The 27,774-nt window shown below is 36.6% G+C and overlaps 2 protein-coding genes across 2 annotated transcripts in view; one reads left to right on the top strand and one right to left on the bottom strand.

The window, feature by feature from the left end:
• Positions 1-27,774, top strand: part of LOC142349975 (dnaJ homolog subfamily C member 8-like) — a 440,478-nt gene that overhangs the window by 153,781 nt on the left and 258,923 nt on the right. The gene's annotated exons all lie outside the window — the stretch shown is intronic.
• On the bottom strand, positions 8,041-26,425 carry LOC142349997 (uncharacterized). Its single transcript, XM_075401882.1, has 6 exons — positions 26,303-26,425; positions 26,176-26,229; positions 25,656-25,766; positions 9,962-10,182; positions 9,248-9,465; positions 8,041-8,745 (listed from the first exon to the last, which is right to left on the bottom strand). Exons 1-6 carry the CDS (start codon positions 26,369-26,371, stop codon positions 8,555-8,557), a joined length of 864 nt encoding a protein of 287 aa, XP_075257997.1. The 5' UTR covers positions 26,372-26,425; the 3' UTR covers positions 8,041-8,554.

Consider the following 27,774-nt stretch of genomic DNA (forward strand, 5'->3'; position numbering starts at 1 on the left):
AACATGATGGATGTACCCAAGACGAGGAATGTGCCGATAATAAGGAACCGTTGGTAGCCTTTACGAACGCTTTTAAGAAGTCAACAGACACCGAAGTGAGTTAAAGGGATGCAAAATGCCACCAACAAAACTTTCCTCGAAAAATTAAAGAAGAAAAATTATATAACTATCATGTTTTGTACGCAATAATTTTTTAATAAAAGCCCTTAATATAAAAAAGTCCTCTACTGAGCACTAAAAAAACTTTTATTTCAAGACCTCAGTTTTTTCAAATATAATTTTTTGGAACCTAACTTTTTTGTTTAATGAATTCTTCTGTAATAAAAAAATTTTGTACAGTAAAACCTCGACAAAAAAAACTTTTATCTACCTTTTAATCCTTGACGTTTTCGGTTAGTGATTTTTCCTTGACAACTAATCGGCCAATGATTTTTCGACATTATTGTTTTTGTTTACTGAAACACCAATGATTGTCTTTTTCTTTAAAAAAATTTCGGCAGAAGGCTTTTCCGCAAAGCATTTTTCGGTTGATGACACGACCTCTTTGCAACGTTTTGGCTCAATGATCTTTTGGCAACACTTTTTGGTCAATGACCTTTTTGTAGCATTTTTCGGTCAAAGACCTTTTAGAAACAATAATTGGTCAATGACCTTAAAGCACACTTTTTCGGTCATTTACCCCAATTAAGCAACCGCTTAACCGTGCTCTTCGGTAGTACTGTTAAAACATGCTGCTCAGTGATGCTTCGAAAACATGCCGTGTGTTCACGCGATTAATATATAGATTATTCTCTCTAAATTGCAAAGAATTGGTGCTTCCCCTTTTTTTTCATTTTGACTTCTTAATGCGGAGTACTTTCACCACCTCCGCTAGTAATGGGTTCAATTAGCTCCTTTTGTAACGTGGGAGCTCCCCATACTTAATCTGTATAGCGTTCTCTGCAATCCAGGGGGTGTGTTCTTGCATAATTGACAAAAAACTTGAGAACTTTTTTTAATCATTTTGACTTCTCAATGAGGAGTACACTCGTGTCAAATTTTAGGCCAAGCTGGAGTCATATGATAATTTTCTGTAAATTTTCACAACCTCCGCTAGTAATGGGTTCAATGAGCTCCTTTTGTGACGTGGGAGCTCCCCATATATATTTTGGATAGCTTTTTCTGCTACCCAGGGTGTTTGTTCTTGCATAATTGACAAAAAACTTGAGAACTTTTTTTATCATTTAGACTTCTAAATGAGGAGTACACTCGTGTCATATTTAAGGCCAAGCTAGAGTCACATATGTTTACTTTCTGCAAATTTTCACAACCTCCGCTCATTATGTATCTGGAAACGAACCCATACGATATCTCCGCGGTCAAATGTTTCATTTTGTTGGTCTTTAATTTGGCTTTATACGGCCTCCTTTGATCTTTCAAAGTTAACCTTTTTGCAGCTTCTTGTCACTTCTGAATTGACGATCCGCTCGTTCTGGTTTATTAGGATCGCATAGGCTATAATTCGATGTAGTTGCACGGTTGGCTGCAGTCCATAGTCCGGGTATAAACTGTTTTGGCTTTACTTGCGATTCTGATTAAAATTTCCCTGACTGCTAATGCCGTTTCCTTAATGCGAATGAACATTTACCTCAATTTGCCTGAACTAACCTTACACTTTTCAAGATGGACATAGTTGTTGCCCATATCATTGTTAGGAAACGTTCTGTAGCTCTTCCGGTGGAATTTTTGCAGAACTGAGTCACTGCTCGGAATAAAAAGAACCATTCATTTGATAGTTTTGTTAAAATCTCTAAAACTACTGTACTTGAACTTATTGGCCACAGTGTCGTTTTGTTGGTACTAAAGCGCTCTTTCTTGGGCTAAGCAATTGGTTCCTCGTATAAAATTCGTCAAAAAATTGTTTGAGGGTAAATCTGCTAAAAAAGCTTTTTTGGATAATCTTGGTGTCAACAAAAGCTGCCCCATTTTAGTTGCAAAATGAACTAACTCTTCCGAGATTATCAGGTTAGCTTTATCGGAGATTCGCAACTAATTTGAATGAGCTCCCTTAATAATCGTGGATTCCAAATCATTGGCCGAGGAGGTGAGAGAGTTGCGAACTATCAACGTTACTTGAGCGAAATGTCAGATTAGGATTTTCGTCGGATTTCTTGGTGCAAATGACATCACCGGAAGAAATGGAGAGCCTGGTATGTCCCGAGTGAGGGACCTATTGTTTGAGGTTAGAATGTTGACTGATTGGGCGCGCACAATCACAAAAGCTCGAACTTGCGACGTGCTCACCAGAAAATCGAATCCTGTTGGAACGTATCTAACAAACGGCTGCCTAAGAGGTTCAAAAAGCGACAGAGCCTTTTTTGTAAAATTGGTCGCGACATATAAAGTCAAATGCTCACAATTGATTTTGGTTGCATTAATTGGTTCAATGATCTCCCTTTGCAACGTGCGAGCTCCCCATACATAATTTGTATAGCGTTTTCTGCAATCCAGGGGGTGTGTTCTTGCATAATTGACAAAAAACTTGAACTTTTTTAAATCATTTTGACGTCTCAATGAGGAGTACACTCGTGTCAAATTTTAGGCCAAGCTGGAGTCATATGTTAATTTTCTGTAAATTTTCACAACCTCCGCTAGTAAAGGGTTCAATGAGCTCATTTTGTGACGTGGGAGCTCCCCATATATATTTTGAATAGCTTTTTCTGCTACCCAGGGTGTTTGTTCTTGCATAATTGACAAAAAAACTTGAGAACTTTTTTTTTATCATTTAGACTTCTCAATGAGGACTACAATCGTGTCAAATTTTAGGCCAAGCTAGAGTCACAAATGTTAATTTTCTATAAAATTTCACCGCCTCCGATCATTATGTATCTGGAAACAAACCCATAAGATATCTCCGCGGTCAAAGGTTTCATTTTGTTGGTCTTTAATTTGGCTTTATACGTCCTCCTTTGATCTTTCAAAGTTATCCTTTTTGCAGCTTCTTGTCACTTCTGACTTGCTTTCCGCTCGTTCTGGTTTATTAGGATCGCATAGGCTATAATTCGATGTAGTTGCACGGTTGGCTGCAGTCCATAGTCCGGGTATAAACTGTTTTGGCTTTACTTGCGATTCTGATTAAAATTTCCCTGACTGCTAATGCCGTTTCCTTAATGCGAATGAACATTTACCTCAATTTGCCTTAACTAACCTTACAAATTTCAAGATGGACATAGTTGTTGCCCATATCATTGTTAGGAAACGTTCTGTAGCTCTTCCCGTGGAATTTTTGCAGAACTGAGTCACCGCTCGGAATAAAAAGAACCATTCATTTGATAGTTTTGTTAAAATCTCTAAAACTATTGTACTTGAACTTATTGGCCACAGTGTCGTTTTGTTGGTACTAAAGCGCTCTTTCTTGGGCTAAGCAATTGGTTCCTCGTATAAAATTCGTCAAAAAGTTGTTTGAGGGTAAATCTGCTAAAAAAGCTTTTTTTGGGTAATCTTGGTGTCAACAAAAGCTGCCCCATTTTAGTTGCAAAATGAACTAACTCTTCCGAGATTATCAGGTTAGCTTTATCGGAGATTCGCAACTAATTTGAATGAGCTCCCTTAATAATCGTGGATTCCAAATCATTGGCCGAGGAGGTGAGAGAGTTGCGAACTATCAACGTTACTTAAGCGAAATGTCAGATTAGGATTTTCATCGGATTTCTTGGTGCAAATGACATCACCGGAAGAAATGGAGAGCCTGGTATGTCCCGAGTGAGGGACCTATTGTTTGAGGTTAGAATGTTGACTGATTGGGCGCGCACAATCACAAAAGCTCGAACTTGCGACGTGCTCACTAGAAAATCGAAACCTGTTGGAACGTATCTAACAAACGGCTGCCTAAGAGGTTCAGAAAGCGACAGAGCCATTTTTGTAAAATTGGTCGCGACATATAAAGTCAAATGCTCACAATTGATTTTGGTTGCATTAATTGGTTCAATGATCTCCCTTTGCAACGTGCGAGCTCCCCATACATAATTTGTATAGCGTTTTCTGCAATCCAGGGGGTGTGTTCTTGCATAATTGACAAAAAACTTGAACTTTTTTAAATCATTTTGACGTCTCAATGAGGAGTACACTCGTGTCAAATTTTAGGCCAAGCTGGAGTCATATGTTAATTTTCTGTAAATTTTCACAACCTCCGCTAGTAAAGGGTTCAATGAGCTCCTTTTGTGACGTGGGAGCTCCCCATATATATTTTGGATAGCTTTTTCTGCTACCCAGGGTGTTTGTTCTTGCATAATTGACAAAAAACTTGAGAACTTTTTTTTATCATTTAGACTTCTCAATGAGGACTACAATCGTGTCATATTTTAGGCCAAGCTAGAGTCACAAATGTTAACTTTCTATAAAATTTCACCGCCTCCGATCATTATGTATCTGGAAACAAACCCATAAGATATCTCCGCGGTCAAAGGTTTCATTTTGTTGGTCTTTAATTTGGCTTTATACGGCCACCTTTGATCTTTCAAAGTTATCCTTTTTGCAGCTTCTTGTCACTTCTGACTTGCCTTTCCGCTGGTTCTGGTATATTAGGATCGTATAGGCTATAATTCGATGTAGTTGCACGGTTGGCTGCAGTCCATAGTCCGGGTATAAACTGTTTTGGCTCCAATACTTGCGATTCTTATTCAAATTTCCCTGACTGCTAATGCCGTTTCCTTAATGCGAATGAACATTTAGCTCAGTTTGCCTGAACTAACCTTACAAATTTTAAGATGGACATAGTTGTTGCCCATATCATTGTTAGGTAACGTTCTGTAGCTCTTCCCGTGGAATTTTTGCAGAACTGAGTCACTGCTCGGAATAAAAAGAACTATTCATTTGATAGTTTTGTTAAAATCTCTAAACTACTGTACTTGAACTTATTGGCCACAGTGTCGTTTTGTTGGTACTAAAGCGCTCTTTCTTGGGCTAAGCAATTGGTTCCTCGTATAAAATTCGTCAAAAAGTTGTTTGAGGGTAAATCTGCTAAAAAAGCTTTTTTTGGGTAATCTTGGTGTCAACAAAAGCTGCCCCATTTTAGTTGCAAAATGAACTAACTCTTCCGAGATTATCAGGTTAGCTTTATCGGAGATTCGCAACTAATTTGAATGAGCTCCCTTAATAATCGTGGATTCCAAATCATTGGCCGAGGAGGTGAGAGAGTTGCGAACTATCAACGTTACTTAAACGAAATGTCAGATTAGGATTTTTCGTCGGGTTTCTTGGTGCAAATGACATCACCGGAAGAAATGGAGAGCCTGGTATGTCCCGAAGGAGGGACCTATTGTTTGAGGTTAGAATGTTGACTGATTGGGCGCGCACAATCACAAAAGCTCGAACTTGCGACGTGCTCACTAGAAAACCGAATCTCGTTGGAACGTATCTAATAAACGGTTGCCTAAGAGGTTCAAAAAGCGACAAAGCCATTTTTGGAAAATTGGTCGCAACACAAAGTCAAATGCTCACAATTGATTTTGGTTGCATTAATTGGTTCAATGATCTCCCTTTGCAACGTGGGAGCTCCCCATACATAATTTGTATAGCGTTTTCTGCAATCCGAGGGGTATGTTCTTGCAAATTTCACAAAAAAACTTCCGAACTTTTTTTAATCATTTTGACTTCTCAATGAGGAGTACACTCGTATCATATTTTAGGCCGAGCTAGAGTAAAATATGTTAACTTTCTGTAAAATTTCACCACCTCCACTAGCAATTGGTTCAATGAGCTCAGCTCCCTTTGTAACGTGGGATTTCCCCATAAACATTTTGTATAGCGTTTTCTGCAATCCAGGGGATGTGTTGTTGCATAATTGACAAAAACTTATGGGTTTTTTTATCATTTAGACTTCTCAATGAGGACTACAATCGTGTCATATTTTAGGCCAAGCTAGAGTCACAAATGTTAACTTTCTACAACAGCTTCTTGTCACTTCTGACTTGCTTTCCGCTGGTTCTGGTATATTAGGATCGTATAGGCTATAATTCGATGTAGTTGCACGGTTTGCTGCAGTCGATAGTCCGGGTATAAACTGTTTTGGCTCCAATACTTGCGATTCTTATTCAAATTTCCCTGACTGTTAATGCCGTTTCCTTAATGCGAATGAACATTTACCTCAGTTTGCCTAAACTAACCTTACAAATTTTAAGATGGACATAGTTGTTGCCCATATCATTGTTAGGAAACGTTCTGTAGCTCTTCCCGTGGAATTTTGGCAGAACTGAGTCACTGCTCGGAATAAAAAGAACTATTCATTTGATAGTTTTGTTAAAATCTCTAAAACTACTGTACTTGAACTTATTGGCCAGTGTCGTTTTGTTGGTACTAAAGCGCTCTTTCTTGGGCTAAGCAATTGGTTCCTCGTATAAAATTTGTCAAAAAGTTGTTTGAGGGTAAATCTGCTTAAAAAGCTTTATTGGGTCATCTTGGTGTCAACAAAAGCTGCCCCATTGTAGTTGCAAAATGAACTAACTCTTCCGAGATTATCAGGTTAGCTTTATCCGAGATTCGCAACTAATTTGAATGAGCTCCCTTAAAAATCGTGGATTCCAAACCATTGGCCGAGGAGGTGAGAGAGTTGCGAACTATCAACGTTACTTAAACGAAATGTCAGATTAGGATTTTTCGTCGGGTTTCTAGGTGCAAATGACATCACCGGAAGAAATGGAGAGCCTGGTATGTCCCGAGGTTCGAATGTTGACTGATTGGGCGCGCACAATCACAAAAACTCTAACTTGCGACGTGCTCACTAGAAAATCGAATCCTGTTGGAACGTATCTAACAAACGGCTGCCTAAGAGGTTCAAAAAGCGACAGAGCCATTTTTGTGAAATTGGTCGCGACACAAAGTCAAATGCTCACAATTGATTTTGGTTGCATTAATTGGTTCAATGATCTCCCTTTGCAACGTGCGAGCTCCCCATACATAAATTGCATAGCGTTTTCTGCAATCCGAGGGGTATGTTCTTGCAAAATTAACAAAAAAACTTCAGAACTTTTTTTTATCATTTTGACTTCTCAATGAGGAGTACACTCGTGTCATATTTTAGGCCGAGAAAGAGTCACATATGTTAAATTTCTGTAAATTTTCACCACCTCCACTAGTAAATGGTTCAATGAGCTCCCTTTGTAACGTGGGAGCTCCCCATAAATTATTTGTATAGCGTTTTTTCCGCAATCCAGGGGGTGTGTTCTTGCATAATTGACAAGTCAGAACTTTTTTTATCATTTAGGCTTTTCAATGAGGAGTACACTCGTGTCATATTTTAGGCCAAGCTAGAGTCACATATGTTAACTTTCTGTAAAAATTCACCACCTCCGCTCATTATGTATCTGGAAACGAACCCATAAGACATCTCAGCGGTCAAATGTTTCATTTTGTTGGTCTTCAATTTGGCTTTATACGGCCTCCTTTGATCTTTCAAAGTTATGCTTTTTGCAGCTTCTTGTCACTTCTGACTTGACTTTCCGCTGGTTCTGGTTTATTAGGATCGTATAGGCTATAATTCGATGTAGTTGCACGGTTGGCTGCAGTCCATAGTCCCGGTATACTGTTTTGGCTTCAATACTTGCGATTCTGATTCAAATTTTCCTTACTGAGAATGCCGTTTCCTTAATGCGAATGTACATTTACCTCAGTTTGCTTGAACTAACCTTTAAAATTCCTTAATTTTCTAACCTGATTTTTAGGCAAATCTAACTCAGCTGACACTGTTTACCTTTAAAATTAAGGTATTGTTAAGGTAAATATCCGATATATTTAAGATAAATACATGTAAAACTTTAGGTGCTGTCACCTTAATTTTCAAGTAAAGTTGATGTAAGTTAAGGTTTGTAAGGTAAGTCAAACTTAACTGAAGTAAGTTAAGGTTTTTTTCAGTTATAATTAACTGAACTTCATTTTGCGTGTACATACTTACTCCCTGGATTTCATTAAAATAATTTGTCGATCGCATTAACCGCTATCTGCTGAAATGAATGAAAAGCTGTACCTCCACGCTCGAATGTAACTTAATTCCGTGAAGAGAAAAAATCAGTTTTTCCAAAAGCAGTTAAGAAAGGATAGCTTACATCGGAAACATTAGATATCAAAAATCGATTAGGGAAAAACTCCACTTGCTGGGATTCTTCTGAAGCCTTAAGTTTCAATTCTTTAGAACCAAGACAAAATAAGTAGCTCGTAGCTGAAAGAATAACGAGTAGTGAAGCAAACGCAATGGACCATAAAAGATTTTTTTCAAAATTAATCAGGAAGGGAATGCAGCGCGAGCTTGATGATAGGTTCAAAGAAAACTTTATCTCTTACAAGTTTGAGTTGCTAATATTTGTGACAATAAGCGACACAAGCGACAAAAGCTAAACGACGTAGAAGTTCACTTCAATGCATTAAAACGCGGTCTAAATTGGACTCTTATTCTCAATGCAATTGCACTGAAATCATCAGATACATTTATAAAAACTTGTTTCGATTCAGAAGTTCTTTTAAGGTATCCAAAAATGATTTGTTCTCAGCAGCTCTACAGTTCGCAACCCTTCAACGTCATTTTCTATGCCGATGGTGGAATGTTCTGGTTCAATCCAGACGGAGGAGGCACAAATCCAGCAGAGGACACTGGCATTCCTGGCATAAAGGGAGGTGGCTGTGGCATTTGCGGAACTCCCGGCTGAGGGAAGGATGGCATCTGGGGAGGCATTGTGGGGGGAAGCGGCATTTGAGGCATGGAAGTGGGGAACATGCCTAAAACAGGACAACTATAAAATCTAATACCTAAGTACGGCCAGCCGTGTTATAAAATAATCTCCGCAGTTCAATTTACAAATCCCAATTTACAAATTTTGAACTCTTGTATAGCATACTATTATTATAACAAGATCGCCTTAAGGGTTGAAATAATATCGTGGGTTGTTCCAACCTAACGTAGGAGCACAGCACGAAAACTCGAAAGAGTCACTTTATCTGTTGATGACCTTTGACTTCCAATTCGTATACCTCGTGTTAATTTGTAAATCAAACTTGCAACTCTGCTTTTATAATGAGTCTTTGAATTAAGAGGCAAACAATTTTTCTATATATTCCAGCCCGGTTTGTGAAACCATCCCAAGAATTACGCTAAATATAAAGTGGTGCACATTTTTTTTGCTTCTAACCCGGCCAGCCTTTGTGAAAAAAAATCAAAATGCGCATTTTTGCAAACACGGAACTTAAAGAATGGTAAAATTACAGTTTTCGAAGATGGTACCTGGCGGTGGTTGAGGCATCATCGGTGGCCCAGGTGGAATTTGTGGTATTGTGGTGTTATTGCTACTGCTGATCCCCACTCCAATGGGCGGATGGGGTGGAAGCGGGAATCCACCCTGTGACATGGGACCATTCGGAGCAAATGGGATCGAGATTCCTGCTGCTGTACTAGACCCCGTTGAGTTGTTGTATACTGCCGATGATATTGCACTTTCATTGCTGTCAAATTAATTATAAATCTGAACTAACTCTTTAAAATATTTAAATTTTGATTGTGGAATCATTGATTGATGCTCAATTCTGATACAAAATTATGAGCTCAGATTTTTAGCAAAATAATAAAGGATGCTCAAAATCTTGATGCTCAAATAATAAAGGATGCTCAATTTTGATCAAATGATTAAAAGCGTTTCTTTTTATTTTGACTGCTGGCATCTCAGCACATTGCTTTATTTTTAGCCCTAACTCGGTACTATTTGTTTCCAGAATAACTCAAATCAAACTCGAAACAGCAAACAACATTGACTCATGTAACTTTTATTAGGTAATGATTCGATTAAGTATTGACAAATCTGATGCTGCAAAACTAAGGAACTAACATTTTGAAAAAGCCAACTTTTTCTGGGTATATAATGTGCTACAAAATAACACATTACAACTATGGGGTTAAAAAAACACTTGTCGGGGTGAAACAGAGCAGATAACAACCATGTACCTGTTCACAGATGATGAAGTTGTTTCATTGTTCGACCTCTTCTCTGATGTGGCCTCGGTCGCTCCTTTGGACTTCCGCTTCGAGTTTTTGGACGTTGACGAAGAGGAAGCTTTGTGTACCACAGGAGGAGGAGGTGCAGGTATTTGAGTCTTCAAGTAGGTTGGTTTGAGGTTCTTCAGTGACTTTAAGGCGTGATTGTAGGAATCTTTGACACCAGTTTCCTAAAGCAAAAAATAGGAGCTTAACAAAAATTATATCACAATTTAAAGAATTTTTCATTTTTCACAACTTAGGTTGCTCTTATTTCATCTCAAAATAGATTTTCAATTAAATTCCTCCAGTAGGAAACAACTAAATCAACGTATGTTACATGTCATCAAAACCTCCATATACGGCTGGATAGTACGAAAACAATCATAGATCACCTGTTTCTTTTCTAGTTTAACTAGCAAACTTTGAGATGAAGCTTAGGAGAGAAACTTTATGTTTCAAAAAACTAACTTAAAAAAATTGAAATATTAAGCTTTAAGCTAACACAATTATGAAAAATTTGTTTTCAAAGAAACTTATTGCAGCCCCTAAATTTTTTATTGAAGGTAACCTCAGGAGGTGAGAGCTCATCCACCAAATAGAAAAGGTTGTAGTTAAAGAAAATCATAGAGCGGTTTCGTTATTTTTGCAATTGAAAGCAGTAAATTTTTCCTTGCCGAAGAATCTGGTAACGTAACTTTTAGCTCATATCAAACAAATGTTTACCTCATCAAGAACTGAAACCCCGTACCTCACTTTTTTGATTTTCGAAACAATTCCAAATCAGATTAACAATTTTTGGCACCCACTAAAACGTTTTATCTGTGGCACCCCTCTGTATTTAAGATTCAGAGGTCTACAACTAGTACATAACAGAGCAAAGGTGTGAAAAATGTAAATACCGAGAATAGGACGCCCACAATTTCGGTTAATGCAGCAGTTTCTAAAGGAAGCCCCCCACTTCTAATAGCCATTGGCCTTCTCGTAAGGAGACAGACTATTTTTGAAGCACCTGTTTTTAGTTGAATTCAAGAAACGTTTACCATATCGAGAATTGAGAAGCTGTATCTCACTGTTTTGACTTTCGAAATAACTTTATCTCAGGTTATCATTTTTGGCACGATCGAAAACACTTTATCTGTACTCCTCTTTTCAATTTCAAATTCCCAGGTCTACAACTAGTGCATTACACAAAAAAGATGGAAAAGAGAACCGATAGACAGTAGATCCAGTTTATTGGGTTAAACGGTAAACCCAGATGTGCAGTTAACGCAGCAACAACCAAAAACAAATTTTAATAGTCTTTGCCTTTTTATAAGGAACGAAGCCCTTCTGAAGCACATGCTACATTTTCAAGACGTTTTCAAAAAACGTTCACGCATTCAAGATTTGTAAAGCCATATAACTGTAACTTTCGAAAATACTATGTCAGTTTATTAGTTTTGGCACCATCTAAAACGTCTCATCTGTAGTCCTCCTATGATTTCAACTTCCTGGGTCTACAACTAGTGCATTTTTCAACAAGTGCTAATTCCAAGAAAACTTACCACATCAAGAATCACGAAGCTAAATCTCACTGTTTAGACTTTCGAAACTCCTCCATCTCAGATTAACAATTTTTCGCACCACCTAAAACGCTTTATCTTTGGAGCTCATCTCTATTTAAGATTCAGAGGTTGACAACTAGTATATAACACAGCAAAGGTGTGAAAAATGTAAATACCAACACGCAACAAAATCAGTTTCCAAATAAAACAAGACATTGGGGTACATCGGACGCCCAAAATTTCTTTTAAAGCAGCAATTTCTAAAGAAACACCCTTTCCAAAAGCCATTGACTTTCTCGTTAGGAGTCAGACTATTTTTGAAGCACATCCTGTTTGTTCGCTGATTTCGAGAAACGTTTACCATATCGAGAATTGAATAGCCGTATCTCACCGTTTTGACTTACGAATCCCCTCTATCTCAGATTATCAGTTCTCGCACGATCGAAAACATTTTATCTGTAGTCCTCCTTTCAAATTCAGAGTCCCAGGTCTACAACTTGTGCCTAACACAAAAAAAATGTTGGAAAACAAAGAATCGATCGACAAGAAAATCAGTTTCAACGCCAAAAATTAAACATTGGGGTAATTCGGACACCCACAAGTTCGGTTAAGGCAACAAAATTGTTCAAAGACCACTTTTAGTAGCCATTGGGTACTGGAAAGTGCTCTCTGAAGCACATGCTGTATATACAAGCTGTTTCCAAGCGAAATGTTCACCTCATCAAGAATTGGTAAGCCATAACTCACTGCTTTGACTATCAAAATTACTTCCTCTGAGATCATCAGGTTTTGGTTCTATCTGTAGTTCTCTTCTCAATTTCAACTTCCTAGGTCTAAAACTAGCTCTTTACACAGATATGAAAAAGAAAAAACTGATAGACAGTAGATCCAGTTTATTGGGTTATACGGTAAACCCACATGTGCATTTAACGCAGCAAAATTGTTAACCGAAAACCAATTTTGATAGCCATGGCCTTTTCATAAGGAATGAAGCACCTTCTGAGGCATACGCTACATTTTCAAGATGTTTTCAAGAATACGTTCACCTCAAGATTTGGAAAGCCACATCACAATTTTAACTTTCGAAAATACTCCATCTCAGTTTATCAGTTTTGGCACCATCCACAACGTCTTATCTGTAGTCCTCCTAAGATTTCAAATTCCCGGGTCTATAATTAGTGCATTTTACAAGATGTGGGAAAAGAAGGAATCGTGAGACAGTGCAATCAGTTTTATCACATAAAACTAAACTTTGGGAAAACCAAACGCCCCAAAATTTGGTTAACGCAGCAAAATCGTTCATCGAAAAACTTTTAATAGCAATTAGGTTTCGGCAAGCCATGACAATTTTCAGATTAACAATTTTTGGCACCATCTAAAACAGTTTATCTGTGGCGCTCCTCTCTATTTAGGATTCAGAGGTCGACAACTAGTACTTAACACAAAGAAAAATGTAAATACCGACACACAACCAAATCAGTTTCCACACAAAATAAGACATTGAGGTAAATCGGACGCCCAAAATTTCGGTTAATGCAGCAATTTCTAAAAAAAGACCATTTCCAATAGCCATTGGTTTTCTCGTTAGGAGTCAGACCATTTTTAAAGCACATCCTGCTTGTTAGCTGATTTCAAGAAACGTTTACCATATCGAGAAACGAAAAGCCCTATCCCAGTTTTGACTTTCGAAATCCCTGTATCTCAGATTATCAGTTCTGGCACGATCGAAAACATTTTATCTGTAGTCCTCCTTTCAAATTCAGAGTCCCAGGTCTACAGCTTGTGCCTAACACAAAAAAGATGTTGGAAAACAAAGAATCGATCGACAAGAAAATCAGTTTCAACGCCAAAAATTAAACATTGGGGTAATTCGGACACCCACAAGTTCGGTTAAGGCAACAAAATTGTTCAAAGACCACTTTTAGTAGCCATTGGGTACTGGAAAGTGCTTTCTGAAGCACATGCTGTATATACAAGCTGTTTTCAAGGGAAATGTTCACCTCATCAAGAATTGGTAAGCCATAACTCACTGCTTTGACTATCAAAATTACTTCCTCTGAGATCATCAGGTTTTGGTTCTATCTGTAGTTCTCTTCTCAATTTCAACTTCCTAGGTCTACAACTAGCTCTTTACACAGATAAGATGAAAAAGAAAAAACTGATAGACAGTAGATGCAGTTTATTGGGTTATACGGTAAACCCACATGTGCATTTAACGCAGCAAAATTGTTAACCGAAAACCAATTTTAATAGCCATTGCCTTTTCATAAGGAAGGAAGCACCTTCTGAGGCATAAGCTACATTTTCAAGATGTTTTCAAGAATAAGTTCACCTCAAGATTTGGAAAGCCACATCAAAATTTTAACTTTCGAAAATACTCCATCTCAGTTTATCAGTTTTGGCACCATCCACAACGTCTTATCTGTAGTCCTCCTATGATTTCAACTTCCCGCGTCTATAATTAGTGCATTTTACAAGATGTGGGAAAAGAAGGAATCGTGAGACAGTGCAATCAGTTTCATCACATAAAAATAAACTTTGCGAAAACCATACGCCCCAAAATTTGGTTAACGCAGCAAAATCGTTCATGGAAAAACTTTTAATAGCAATTAGGTTTCGGCAAGCCATGACAATTTTCAGATTAACAATTTTTGGTACCATCTAAAACAGTTTACCTGTGGCGCTCCTCTCTATTTAGATTCAGAGGTCGACAACTAGTACTTAACAAAAAGAAAAAGGTAAATACCGACACACAACCAAATCAGTTTCCACACAAAATAAGACATTGAGGTAAATAGACGCCCAAAATTTCGGTTAAAGCAGCAATTTCTAAAGAAAGACCATTTCCAATAGCCATTGGTTTTCTCGTTAGGAGTCAGACCATTTTTAAAGCACATCCTGCTTGTTAGCTGATTTCAAGAAACGTTTACCATATCGAGAAATGAAAAACCTTATCCCACTGTTTTGACTTTCGAAATCCCTGTATCTCAGATTATCATTTTTGGCACGATCAAAAACATTTTATATGTAGTCCTCTTTTCAGTTTCAAAGTCCCAGGACTACAACTTTCGCATTGCACAAAAAAGATGTAAACGAAGAATCGATCGACAAGGAAATCAGTCTTAACGTCAAAAAATAAACATTGGGGTAATTCGAACAATCAAAAATCCGATTAATGCAGCAAGATGGTTCAAAAAAGACCACATTTTTAAGCCATTGGGTATTGCAAGGAATGAAGTGCAATCTAAAGCACATGCTGTTTTGAAGCTGTTTTCAAGTAAACGTTAACCTCATAAAGAATTGGGAAGCCATATCTAACTGTGTTGACTATCAAAATTGTTCCATCTGAGATCATCAGGATTTGGCACCATCTAAAACGTTTTATCTGTGGTCCTGTTCTCAATTTCAACTTCCCAGGTCTACAACTAGTGCATTACACAGAAAAGATGGAAAAGAGAACCGATAGACAGTAGATGCAGTTTATTGGGTTATACGGTAAACCCACATGTGCATTTAACGCAGCAAAATTGTTAACCGAAAACCAATTTTAATAGCCATTGCCTTTTCATAAGGAATGAAGCACCTTCTGAGGCATAAGCTACATTTTCAAGATGTTATCAAGAATACGTTCACCTCAAGATTTGGAAAGCCACATCACAATTTTAACTTTCGAAAATACTCCATCTCAATTTATCAGTTTTGTCACCATCCACAACGTCTTATCTGTAGTCCTCCTATGATTTCAACTTCCCGCGTCTATATTTAGTGCATTTTACAAGATGTGGGAAAAGAAGGAATCGTGAGACAGTGCAATCAGCTTCATCGCATAAAAGTAAACTTTGGGAAAACCAAACGCCCCAAAATTTGGTTAACGCAGCAAAATCGTTCATCGAAAAACTTTTAATAGCAATTAGGTTTCGGCAAGCCATGACAATTTTCAGATTAACAATTTTTGGTACCATCTAAACCAGTTTACCTGTGGCGCTCCTCTCTATTTAGATTCAGAGGTCGACAACTAGTACTTAACAAAAAGAAAAAGGTAAATACCGACACAACCAAATCAGTTTCCACACAAAATAAGACATTGAGGTAAATCGGACGCCCAAAATTTCGGTTAATGCAGCAATTTCTAAAGAAAGACCATTTCCAATAGCCATTGGTTTTCTCGTTAGGAGTCAGACCATTTTTAAAGCACATCCTGCTTGTTAGCTGATTTGAAGAAACGTTTACCATATCGAGAAATGAAAAGCCTTATCCCACTGTTTTGACTTTCGAAATCCCTGTATCTCAGATTATCATTTTTGGCACGATCAAAAACATTTTATATGTAGTCCTCTTTTCAGTTTCAAAGTCCCAGGACTACAACTTTCGCATTGCACAAAAAAGATGTAAAACGAAGAATCGATCGACAAGGAAATCAGTCTTAACGTCAAAAAATAAACATTGGGGTAATTCGAACAATCAAAAATCCGATTAATGCAGCAAGATGGTTCAAAAAAGACCACATTTTTAAGCCATTGGGTATTGCAAGGAATGAAGTGCAATCTAAAGCACATGCTGTTTTGAAGCTGTTTTCAAGTAAACGTTAACCTCATAAAGAATTGGGAAGCCATATCTAACTGTGTTGACTATCAAAATTGTTCCATCTGAGATCATCAGGATTTGGCACCATCTAAAACGTTTTATCTGTGGTCCTGTTCTCAATTTCAACTTCCCAGGTCTACAACTAGTGCATTACACAGAAAAGATGGAAAAGAGAACCGATAGACAGTAGATGCAGTTTATTGGGTTATACGGTAAACCCACATGTGCATTTAACGCAGCAAAATTGTTAACCGAAAACCAATTTTAATAGCCATTGCCTTTTCATAAGGAATGAAGCACCTTCTGAGGCATAAGCTACATTTTCAAGATGTTATCAAGAATACGTTCACCTCAAGATTTGGAAAGCCACATCACAATTTTAACTTTCGAAAATACTCCATCTCAATTTATCAGTTTTGTCACCATCCACAACGTCTTATCTGTAGTCCTCCTATGATTTCAACTTCCCGCGTCTATATTTAGTGCATTTTACAAGATGTGGGAAAAGAAGGAATCGTGAGACAGTGCAATCAGCTTCATCGCATAAAAGTAAACTTTGGGAAAACCAAACGCCCCAAAATTTGGTTAACGCAGCAAAATCGTTCATCGAAAAACTTTTAATAGCAATTAGGTTTCGGCAAGCCATGACAATTTTCAGATTAACAATTTTTGGTACCATCTAAACCAGTTTACCTGTGGCGCTCCTCTCTATTTAGATTCAGAGGTCGACAACTAGTACTTAACAAAAAGAAAAAGGTAAATACCGACACAACCAAATCAGTTTCCACACAAAATAAGACATTGAGGTAAATCGGACGCCCAAAATTTCGGTTAATGCAGCAATTTCTAAAGAAAGACCATTTCCAATAGCCATTGGTTTTCTCGTTAGGAGTCAGACCATTTTTAAAGCACATCCTGCTTGTTAGCTGATTTGAAGAAACGTTTACCATATCGAGAAATGAAAAGCCTTATCCCACTGTTTTGACTTTCGAAATCCCTGTATCTCAGATTATCATTTTTGGCACGATCAAAAACATTTTATATGTAGTCCTCTTTTCAGTTTCAAAGTCCCAGGACTACAACTTTCGCATTGCACAAAAAAGATGTAAAACGAAGAATCGATCGACAAGGAAATCAGTCTTAACGTCAAAAAATAAACATTGGGGTAATTCGAACAATCAAAAATCCGATTAATGCAGCAAGATGGTTCAAAAAAGACCACATTTTTAAGCCATTGGGTATTGCAAGGAATGAAGTGCAATCTAAAGCACATGCTGTTTTGAAGCTGTTTTCAAGTAAACGTTAACCTCATAAAGAATTGGGAAGCCATATCTAACTGTGTTGACTATCAAAATTGTTCCATCTGAGATCATCAGGATTTGGCACCATCTAAAACGTTTTATCTGTGGTCCTGTTCTCAATTTCAACTTCCCAGGTCTACAACTAGTGCATTACACAGAAAAGATGGAAAAGAGAACCGATAGACAGTAGATGCAGTTTATTGGGTTATACGGTAAACCCACATGTGCATTTAACGCAGCAAAATTGTTAACCGAAAACCAATTTTAATAGCCATTGCCTTTTCATAAGGAATGAAGCACCTTCTGAGGCATAAGCTACATTTTCAAGATGTTATCAAGAATACGTTCACCTCAAGATTTGGAAAGCCACATCACAATTTTAACTTTCGAAAATACTCCATCTCAATTTATCAGTTTTGTCACCATCCACAACGTCTTATCTGTAGTCCTCCTATGATTTCAACTTCCCGCGTCTATATTTAGTGCATTTTACAAGATGTGGGAAAAGAAGGAATCGTGAGACAGTGCAATCAGCTTCATCGCATAAAAGTAAACTTTGGGAAAACCAAACGCCCCAAAATTTGGTTAACGCAGCAAAATCGTTCATCGAAAAACTTTTAATAGCAATTAGGTTTCGGCAAGCCATGACAATTTTCAGATTAACAATTTTTGGTACCATCTAAAACAGTTTACCTGTGGCGCTCCTCTCTATTTAGATTCAGAGGTCGACAACTAGTACTTAACAAAAAGAAAAAGGTAAATACCGACACAACCAAATCAGTTTCCACACAAAATAAGACATTGAGGTAAATCGGACGCCCAAAATTTCGGTTAATGCAGCAATTTCTAAAGAAAGACCATTTCCAATAGCCATTGGTTTTCTCGTTAGGAGTCAGACCATTTTTAAAGCACATCCTGCTTGTTAGCTGATTTGAAGAAACGTTTACCATATCGAGAAATGAAAAGCCTTATCCCACTGTTTTGACTTTCGAAATCCCTGTATCTCAGATTATCATTTTTGGCACGATCAAAAACATTTTATATGTAGTCCTCTTTTCAGTTTCAAAGTCCCAGGACTACAACTTTCGCATTGCACAAAAAAGATGTAAAACGAAGAATCGATCGACAAGGAAATCAGTCTTAACGTCACAAAATTAAACATTGGGGTAATTCGGACAATCAAAAATCCGATTAATGCAGCAAGATGGTTTAAAAAAGACCACCTTTTTAAGCCATTGGGTATTGCAAGGAATGAAGTGCATTCTAAAGCACATGCTGTTTTGGAGCTGTTTTCAAGTAAACGTTAACCTCATAAAGAATTGGGAAGCCATATCTCACTGTGTTGACTATCAAAATTGTTCCATCTGAGATCATCAGGATTTGGCACCATCTAAAACGTTTTATCTGTGGTCCTGTTCTCAATTTCAACTTCCCAGGTCTACAACTAGTGCATTACACAGAAAAGATGGAAAAGAGAACCGATACACAGTAGATCCAGTTTATTGGGTTAAACGGTAAACCCACATGTGCATTTAACGCAGCAAAGTCGTTAACCGAAAACCAATTTTAATAGCCATTGCCTTTTCAGAAGGAATGAAGCACCTTCTAAAGCACATGCTACATTTTCAAGATGTTTTCAAGAATAAGTTCACCTCTTCAAGATTTGGAAAGACATAATCACTCTTTTAACTTTCGAAAACACTCCATCTCAGTTTATCAGTTTTGGCACCATCCACAACGTCTTATCTGTAGTCCTCCTATGATTTCAACTTCCTGGGTCTATAATTAGTGCATTTCACAAAAAAAATGTGGGAAAAGAAGGAATCGTAAGACGGTGCAATCAATTTTATCACATAAAACTATACTTTGGGAAAACCGGACGCCCCAAAATTTGATTAACGCAGCAAAATCGTTCATCGAAAAACAACTTTTAATAGCAATTAGGTTTCGGCAAGGCGTGAAGCAAGTGCCGAATTACCTCTTTTTTTAAGCTAATTCCAAGAACACATACCACATCAAGAATCAGGAAGCCATATCTCACTGTTTAGACTTTCAAAACTACTCCATCTCAGATTAACAATTTTTGGCACCATCTAAAACGCTTTATCTGTTACGCTCATCTCTATTTAGGATTCAGAAGTCGACAACTAAAACATAACACAGCAAAGTTGTGAAAAATGTAAATACCGACACGCAACCAAATCAGTTTCCACACAAAAACATTGGGGTAAATCGGACGCCCAAAATTTCGGTAAATTCAGCAATTGCTAAAGAAAGACCGTTTTCAATAGCCATTGGCTTTCTCGTTAGGAGTCAGACTAATTTTGGAGCACATCCTGTTTGTTAGCTGACTTCAAGAAACGTTTACCATATCGAGAATTGAGAAGCCGTATCTCACCCTTTTGACTTTCGAAATCCCTCTATCTCAGATTATCATTTTTGGCACGATCAAAACCACTTCATCTGTAGTCCTCCTTTCAATTTCAAAGTCCCGGGTCTACAACTTCTGCTTTACACAGAAAAGATGTCGCAAAAAAGCATCGATCGACAAGGAAATCAGTTTTAACGGCAAAAATTAAATATTGGGGTAATTCGGACACCCACAATTTCGGTTAAAGCAGCAAAATTGTTCAGACACCACTTTAGTAGCCATTGGGTACTGGGAAAAAATGAAGTGCCTTCTGAAGAATATGCTGTATATTCAAGCTGTTTCCAAGGAAATGGTCACCTCATCAGGAATTGGGAAGCCATAACGCTTTTTTGACTATCAAAAATTATCCATCTCAGATCATCAGGATTTGGCACCATCTAAAACGTATTATCTGTTGTCCTCCTCTCGAATTCAACTTCCTAGGTCTACAATTAGTGCATTAAACAAATCCGATCGAGAATCGGAAAGCCACATCTCACTATTTTGACTTTCGAAATTACTCCATCCCAGATTATCAGTTTTTGACAAGATCGAAAACACATTATCTGTACTCCTCCTCTCAATTCTACCGTCACGGGTCTACAACTAATGCATAACACAAAGAAAAAGATGTGGGAAAAGGAAGAATCGATAGACAATGGAATCAGTTTAACGCAAAAAAATAAAGTTGGGGAAAAAAGGTTCAGAGAAATACCAATTTTTATAGCCATTGCGCTTTGGTAAAGAACTCAACAATTCCTGAGGCACCTTCTTTTTCCCAGGAGATTTCAAGGAAACGTTCATCTCATCAAGAAATGAGAAGCCGTATCTCAGTGTTTGCAATCTAGAAACTACTCCATCTCAGACTATAAGTTTCCGCCACCATCTGAAACGCTCAATCAGTTGTTTTCAACTCAAATTCAAGTTCTCCAGCAAGTCCAGAAAGGGCTCCAGAGCTTTTGAAGAAATTATTGTACATCTTTTGCAATAATTTCAAGTCCGTTCAATAACCAAAAAAGGAGAAACATTTGTTTTTGATGATTTATGCGCAACTACCCGATCAATCTGAAACAATAGGATTTCGTTGTGAAACTAATTAGATTGTTTCAGTTCTGGAAAACCGTTCTTTTACTTAAGGGCTGATAAAAATTTCTAATTCACTCACAATTTTGCAGAGAAGTTATTTTGACCGAATTTTGCAAAAGTTGAGTTTTCATTGTTTTAGAGCGTCTCTCCCAAAAAACAATTATCAATAGAGCCAATTGCCAAACCCGCAAAATTTAATCGATATGTATTGATTTCTTTGGTTTTTCATCAATTTTTTTTAATGAATTTTGGAATCGCTTTGATGCTTTTCCATATTTGGAATGCAAATGGTCAAACACTTGTCATTTTAAAAAAATGTTCACCCAATACTATTTAAAGGCATTAGTGTCTACTTCTACAAATGCTTTCAATTCAGGTTCATGCCACTTATAAAAATTTTAAAGAAGCTGTTTCTCATGAAATTGAGCAAGAACAATGTCCAATCAATAACAAAATTAGTTGATTTTCAATTTTTAATTATTTCCTCTCAACTACTCAACCAAAATGAACACTCTGGGTCAAGTTCTGCCAACAATTAGCTGGACCAGCTTGAGCTAACAGTTTTTTACTTTTCGGGCTCAAAAAATGAATTTGACTCCAATTGCTAAAAATATCTTACTGGTACCAAAGATGCCAAATTTTAATTAGTTATTTTTAATAATGGTCAATTCAGGTAGATGTTACTGCAGTAAGTGCGAAGCACGTGCACAAACAATCTTAGATTCTTGAGGAAAAACATACACGGCAAACGAAAAGAAGACCATGTCAAACACCTAATAACAAAAACACCCAAAAGTCTCAAATTGTAACCATAAACTTAACTACCCGATCAATCTGAAACAATAGGATTTCGTTGTGAAACTAATTAGATTGTTTCAGTTCTGGAAAACCGTTCTTTTACTTAAGTGCTGATAAAAATTTCTAATTCACTCACAATTTTGCAGAGAAGTTATTTTGACCGAATTTTGCAAAAGTTGAGTTTTCATTGTTTTAGAGCGTCTCTCCCAAAAAACAATTATCAATAGAGCCAATTGCCAAACCCGCAAAATTTAATCGATATGTATTGATTTCTTTGGTTTTTCATCAATTTTTTTTAATGAATTTTGGAATCGCTTTGATGCTTTTCCATATTTGGAATGCAAATGGTCAAACACTTGTCATTTTAAAAAAATGTTCACCCAATACTATTTAAAGGCATTAGTGTCTACTTCTACAAATGCTTTCAATTCAGGTTCATGCCACTTATAAAAATTTTAAAGAAGCTGTTTCTCATGAAATTGAGCAAGAACAATGTCCAATCAATAACAAAATTAGTTGATTTTCAATTTTTAATTATTTCCTCTCAACTACTCAACCAAAATGAACACTCTGGGTCAAGTTCTGCCAACAATTAGCTGGACCAGCTTGAGCTAACAGTTTTTTACTTTTCGGGCTCAAAAAATGAATTTGACTCCAATTGCTAAAAATATCTTACTGGTACCAAAGATGCCAAATTTTAATTAGTTATTTTTAATAATGGTCAATTCAGGTAGATGTTACTGCAGTAAGTGCGAAGCACGTGCACAAACAATCTTAGATTCTTGAGGAAAAACATACACGGCAAACGAAAAGAAGACCATGTCAAACACCTAATAACAAAAACACCCAAAAGTCTCAAATTGTAACCATAAACTTAACTTCAGGGCAATTATATAATTAATTAATATAGGCAAGCAACACGACCTGTGATTACAATTTGATAAGTTTACATCATGAGCAATTTGATGACAAAATTTCTGCAATTGTTCGGCAATTAAAACACTCATATTGACTAGCATATTAACATTTCAAATTGTTGCAGAGCATTTCGGCTATCTGCCATTTTTAAGATCAAAAAGCATAGCTGACCACCGTAATGATCAAAACAAAATCTAAAATGGGTTTTCAATAACTTTGTTTTGCCGCAGATAATTTCTGACAGGGAGGCTACTATTGTGGCCGGCGTGGAAATAACTGCGCACCGATATTCTTCGAAATTACGCTGAAATCCCCTTTCGGTTGAGATAGCAGATGATGCATAAATCATCGATGGAAAGACATTAGGGCCTAACTAATAATGAAAACCACAAATAGAGGCAGGCAATACACTTTTAACAAAACACTTTTAAGAACAAACCGACTACTGTTGCATGACTTGATCTCGAACGACAGGCAGGGCAATTTATCTTGGACAAGTGTAGCCTGAGCAAAAGGCAAAAAGCCCTTTGGCACAATCTAGAGAATTTTTTTATTGGTACAAAAAATTTCCAGGTATTTCTAGAGCGGTTCAATCCCGCGGTCTCGACGTCGACCTGAGACCCTAATCACTCAGCTATACCAGCATGGACCCAATCTGTGCACACGCAAATTTTCATCGTCTTTAAATTAGCACCAGACTATTCTGAATTAGATCAATTATTATCACGCAAAATTCAAAAAGTCAGGTTTGAAAACGTCACTCAAGAAGTCAATTCACTCGAACAAGCAAAAGTTAGCTCTGGAACAAAAGCGCAAAAGTGATCAAGTGAATTTCTAAACAAAGCCGGCAGATTGCCGGAAAATAGCCGCTTGTGGCCTTTCATGGAATTGAAACAACTAAAAAAAATAATAGACAGATTGACCACCTGTCTTTTAATAGACCACTAGACTTTTCTGGTTAGATTCGGACTGCCATTTTATTGAGACGCATACGCTCTGTAAGCAAAAATCCCTAATAGAGCTTTTTCAAAATTACTATTCGAAATCAAAAACTCAAGTCTCTAATAATCAAGCATTAGGGCATATACTTTAAGCACTACTTAAGATTCACACTATTTATCTTTAACTAGTAAATGTTCATAAAAATTAAAGTTCATTAAGTGAGTTCAGATGTCATTTTTTGAGCGCGGTTAGTCATCCAATTGACCTAAAAGCAGAACAAATAACGTCACGCTCACAAATTTTAACTGCACAGCAGTAGAAGTCAACATTGAAAAAGTCAATTGTCACAAGAATCATCGATGGAGACGACGAATTAAACAAAAACATAGCAGGACAAGTCCGAAAATACAATCCAAAGAATTGAATGAACAACAGACCTAATGTACCTGACCAGCATATCAATTGAACAATCCCAGCCAAAAAGACAATCTCAAAAGTTGAGAAACGAAAAAAATCAAACTAAACAAAGAAAACATTGCAAAAACTCTTGAAGTTTATAACTGGAAGGCCACATATGACACTATTCAATATACTCATTAACTCACGCAAAAGCCTTGAAGGAGGGTAATTTGCCACCAATGGTTGATAAACTCAAGAAATATGACAAATGCTTCAAAAAACTGAAGTGCAAAACTTGAAAATTTCTAAATTTCACTGGAAAAAAGTTCAAAAACAGTTTTGTTTTTGGAGTTCTGTCATGTAACCCATCTGAAGTACTTCAAAAAGTTTCGTTGGCCAGTAAAGATCGTCAAACTCAGAAAATGACAAAAAAAATCAGAAATCATAAAAACAATCAAAAATTTTAAAATCTTCCCAAAAAATCCTGACATTAATATCTCCAGAACCATTTCATTGTCTCCAGCGACTATCCAGTATCCATATTTGAAGCCTTAAATAGTTTCACTGTCTCATAAGGATCCATAAGGATCATAATAATTTTCAGAAAATTTGAAGCAATATTACCAGCAAAATTTCTTAAACTTGTTAAAATATTGTTAAATTCCATTACCTCTTGCAACTATGTAGTAACTTATTATCAAATCCTGGAGGAGGATCCTGGGCCCTTTGTGCAGGACAAAACTCAAAAATTTCAAACATTTTTAAAAAATCGAAAAACCTGCTTAAATTAGAGAACTTTAAAAATTGAAAGCCATTTCATTGCCACTAAAAACTATGCAGTAACATACTATCAAACCCTATATGAGGTTCCGTGGCTACTGAGGAAAAAAACTAAATTTTCAGAAATTAAAAAATACTATTTTAAAAATCGCTAAAAATCGTAATATCAAAATCTTGAAACACATTCCCCATTACCACAAGAAACTACGCAGTAACTTATCATAGAATCCTAGAGAACCCGTGGCCATTGAGATTAGAAAACCTAAAAATGACAACATTTTCAAAATTTGAAAAATTGAACGTTTTATCGAAAAATTGCTAAAATTTGTGGTTTTAAAATGTTGAAAACCATTCCGTGGCCAATAAAAAATATTCCAGCAACATATTATCAAACCCTAGATTAGTTTCTTGTCCCATGGGGCTAGAAAACTTAAATAATGACAATGTCAGAAAATTAAAAATTTTATCAAAAAATTACTAAAATTCGTGATGTTAAAAAATTAAAACCAATCCACTACCACTAGAAACTATGCAATAACCTATTATTAGACCCAAGAGGATATTTCTTGCCACCAAGGGCTGAAAAACCTCACAAAATGCTAATAATTTAAAAAAATGTAAAAATTTGTATAAATTTGCGTGCTTATGTTTGGAGTATCAAAACATATAGTTCTTAAAATGGCCATAAAAAGTAATTAAGTCCTGCAAAACCACAATTTTAGCGACTGTTGTAACGACTGTTGCAACAGAAAAAGTCGAAAAATGACAAAAAAATGCGAAAGAATGACATGAAAAACAACAAGACAAATGATGACCAAGGCTAATACAACAAGACCGAGGCTGAAAATTTTGAGACACTAAATAATTCCGTCCTTCTAAATCAGAAACACCCAACTCACAGCTTTCTCCGGCAGATTTGCCAGTTTGTACTTGACGTAAGCCTCAGTAAGGGCCCGCGATATCTCGATAGCTGTATCTGCATCCAGTTCAGTCTTGATTCTGCACTTGCTCTAAAACAAGGCAGAACTTTCGCGAGTTATACTTTACTTGGTGTTCTAGCTCATAGCTACATGACGCACAAAAATATCAACCTACGCTTAGTGAAGGAATTCTACAGAAAACTTAAAAGCTGAAGAAGAGTTGATGAGCAATAATTATGCTTATTTCAGTATATGGTTCTGAACTTCCCTCAAATTAATTTTTCCGAATCTATAACTATCAGTATTCAGTTCAGTTGTCAATTTCAGTTCAGCATCTGCCTTGAGCATCAAAAATGTTATCTGACTAAGTGAAGGCCTATATTTGAAATTGAGGCAGGATTGATAAGCTTAATCTGTAAAATCTGTTACATTTGACACGCACATTACCTAAAAAGGTTGCTGTACGAAAACTTAAAACAAACAAAAAATGAATGCTTGCCACTAAGATCTTGAAGTCCTTCAAGTTGCTTGATCTCTCGGAGGCCACAGGATCCTGAAAATAATAAAATTTAACATCAGAGTATACATTTTTACCAAACCATCATTAGAAATAGTTGCATACTTACTTGTGAAGGTACTTGTTGTGTCGCCATGCAAATGATGTCAAGGACAAAACAAAATGTATCTGAAATCATGTTTCTAAGTCGAATACACACAATACCAACATAAACCTCAATTAAACAGCCCAAATTAATTTGAAAACGTAACTCAAATGTACCTCGAAATGAGTAACTACTTCAACGTTATAAAAAATCCGGAACTAGACGAAAGAGAAGAGTTCAGACACGAAAGTTTTGAGACTTAACAAAAATAACTACAGTTCTAATAAAGCATTTGATATCAACGGTCTTAGCACTGAGGTTTTTCTGAGAGAATTATCAGAATGAATTGAGGGCTAAGGTCTAAAAACGAATGAAAGTCAACGACCAAGTACTACGAAACAAGGGATCAGAGATGGAATTGTGGTCACTAAGGACTAGTGTCAAGAGTTTTGTGATTTCTTAGCACTAATTGCGGATTAAAAATACAAATTGAGAAGCACAAACGTATATCATGGCTTTCGTTGATCTGAATTAAGTCTTACGTAATTTGAAAAATTCGCAGATACAATATTTAAGCTAAATGATATAATCTCTGAGGAACACAGTCCAGTTACTTCGACACCACGGAAACTGGTGACACCATCCAAAGAAAATTGTGACAATTTTTATCACTCCTTTTGCGTTATTACTAAAATTTTGCGCAGAATGTAGTTTACTTTTTGCGCAGAATTTTGCGAAAGAATCCCCCATTGCTTCCAAAAATAGTCTTTAAAATCTGAGCACGAAAAACTTACAAGTGCTGATTTTGAACTGATCAGTTTCTGACAACACGAACCTAATGGTCGAATAGAAAGTTACATCCCAAAAATGAATATTGTACTTAGATGAGAATCATTTTTTATCTGACTTAGAAACTTAGACGGCGAGAAGTTCTAATTTTGAGATAAAAGTGAAATGACGCTTTCTTGTGAAATTTGCTAAATTAACACGAGAAACCAACCAGGAGACTTGGTAGTATGCGTTCGCAAATAGAGTTCCGACCCCGCTCAACCACGTTTTTGACTTAATTGTCCACCAAAAGAGGAGATATAAAACTTTCAAAAACATATTGTTCAAAAATAAGCGGTTTATCCTATCAGAAAATTGCTTTAGCTCTGACCACTATACAAATGGGACAACAACTTATAAAAGGGCCAATGATTACTGCCATTATGGAGCGTAAGAGATAAGACAAAGAAAATTAAATAAAAACAACAAGCATTACTTACGACCAAAAATCAATTTCAGTCCGAACATCTTAAAATTTCAAAATAGCATCAGATAAAAAAACTAAACCAATTGACTCGAATTTTAGCAGAAAATATGGCACATCTCTTTTTTGAGAATAATTAAAAAGTAGACAGAAAACAACAACTGCAAAAAGAAAATACACATTTACACTTTTTGAAAACATTATCATCTGAAATCGTTCAATGGCTTCATTTACTCCTTAAATG

The sequence above is a fragment of the Convolutriloba macropyga genome, chromosome 11, assembly GCF_964194025.1.
Source record: "Convolutriloba macropyga chromosome 11, txConMacr16.3, whole genome shotgun sequence".
Lineage (NCBI taxonomy): Eukaryota > Metazoa > Xenacoelomorpha > Acoela > Convolutidae > Convolutriloba > Convolutriloba macropyga.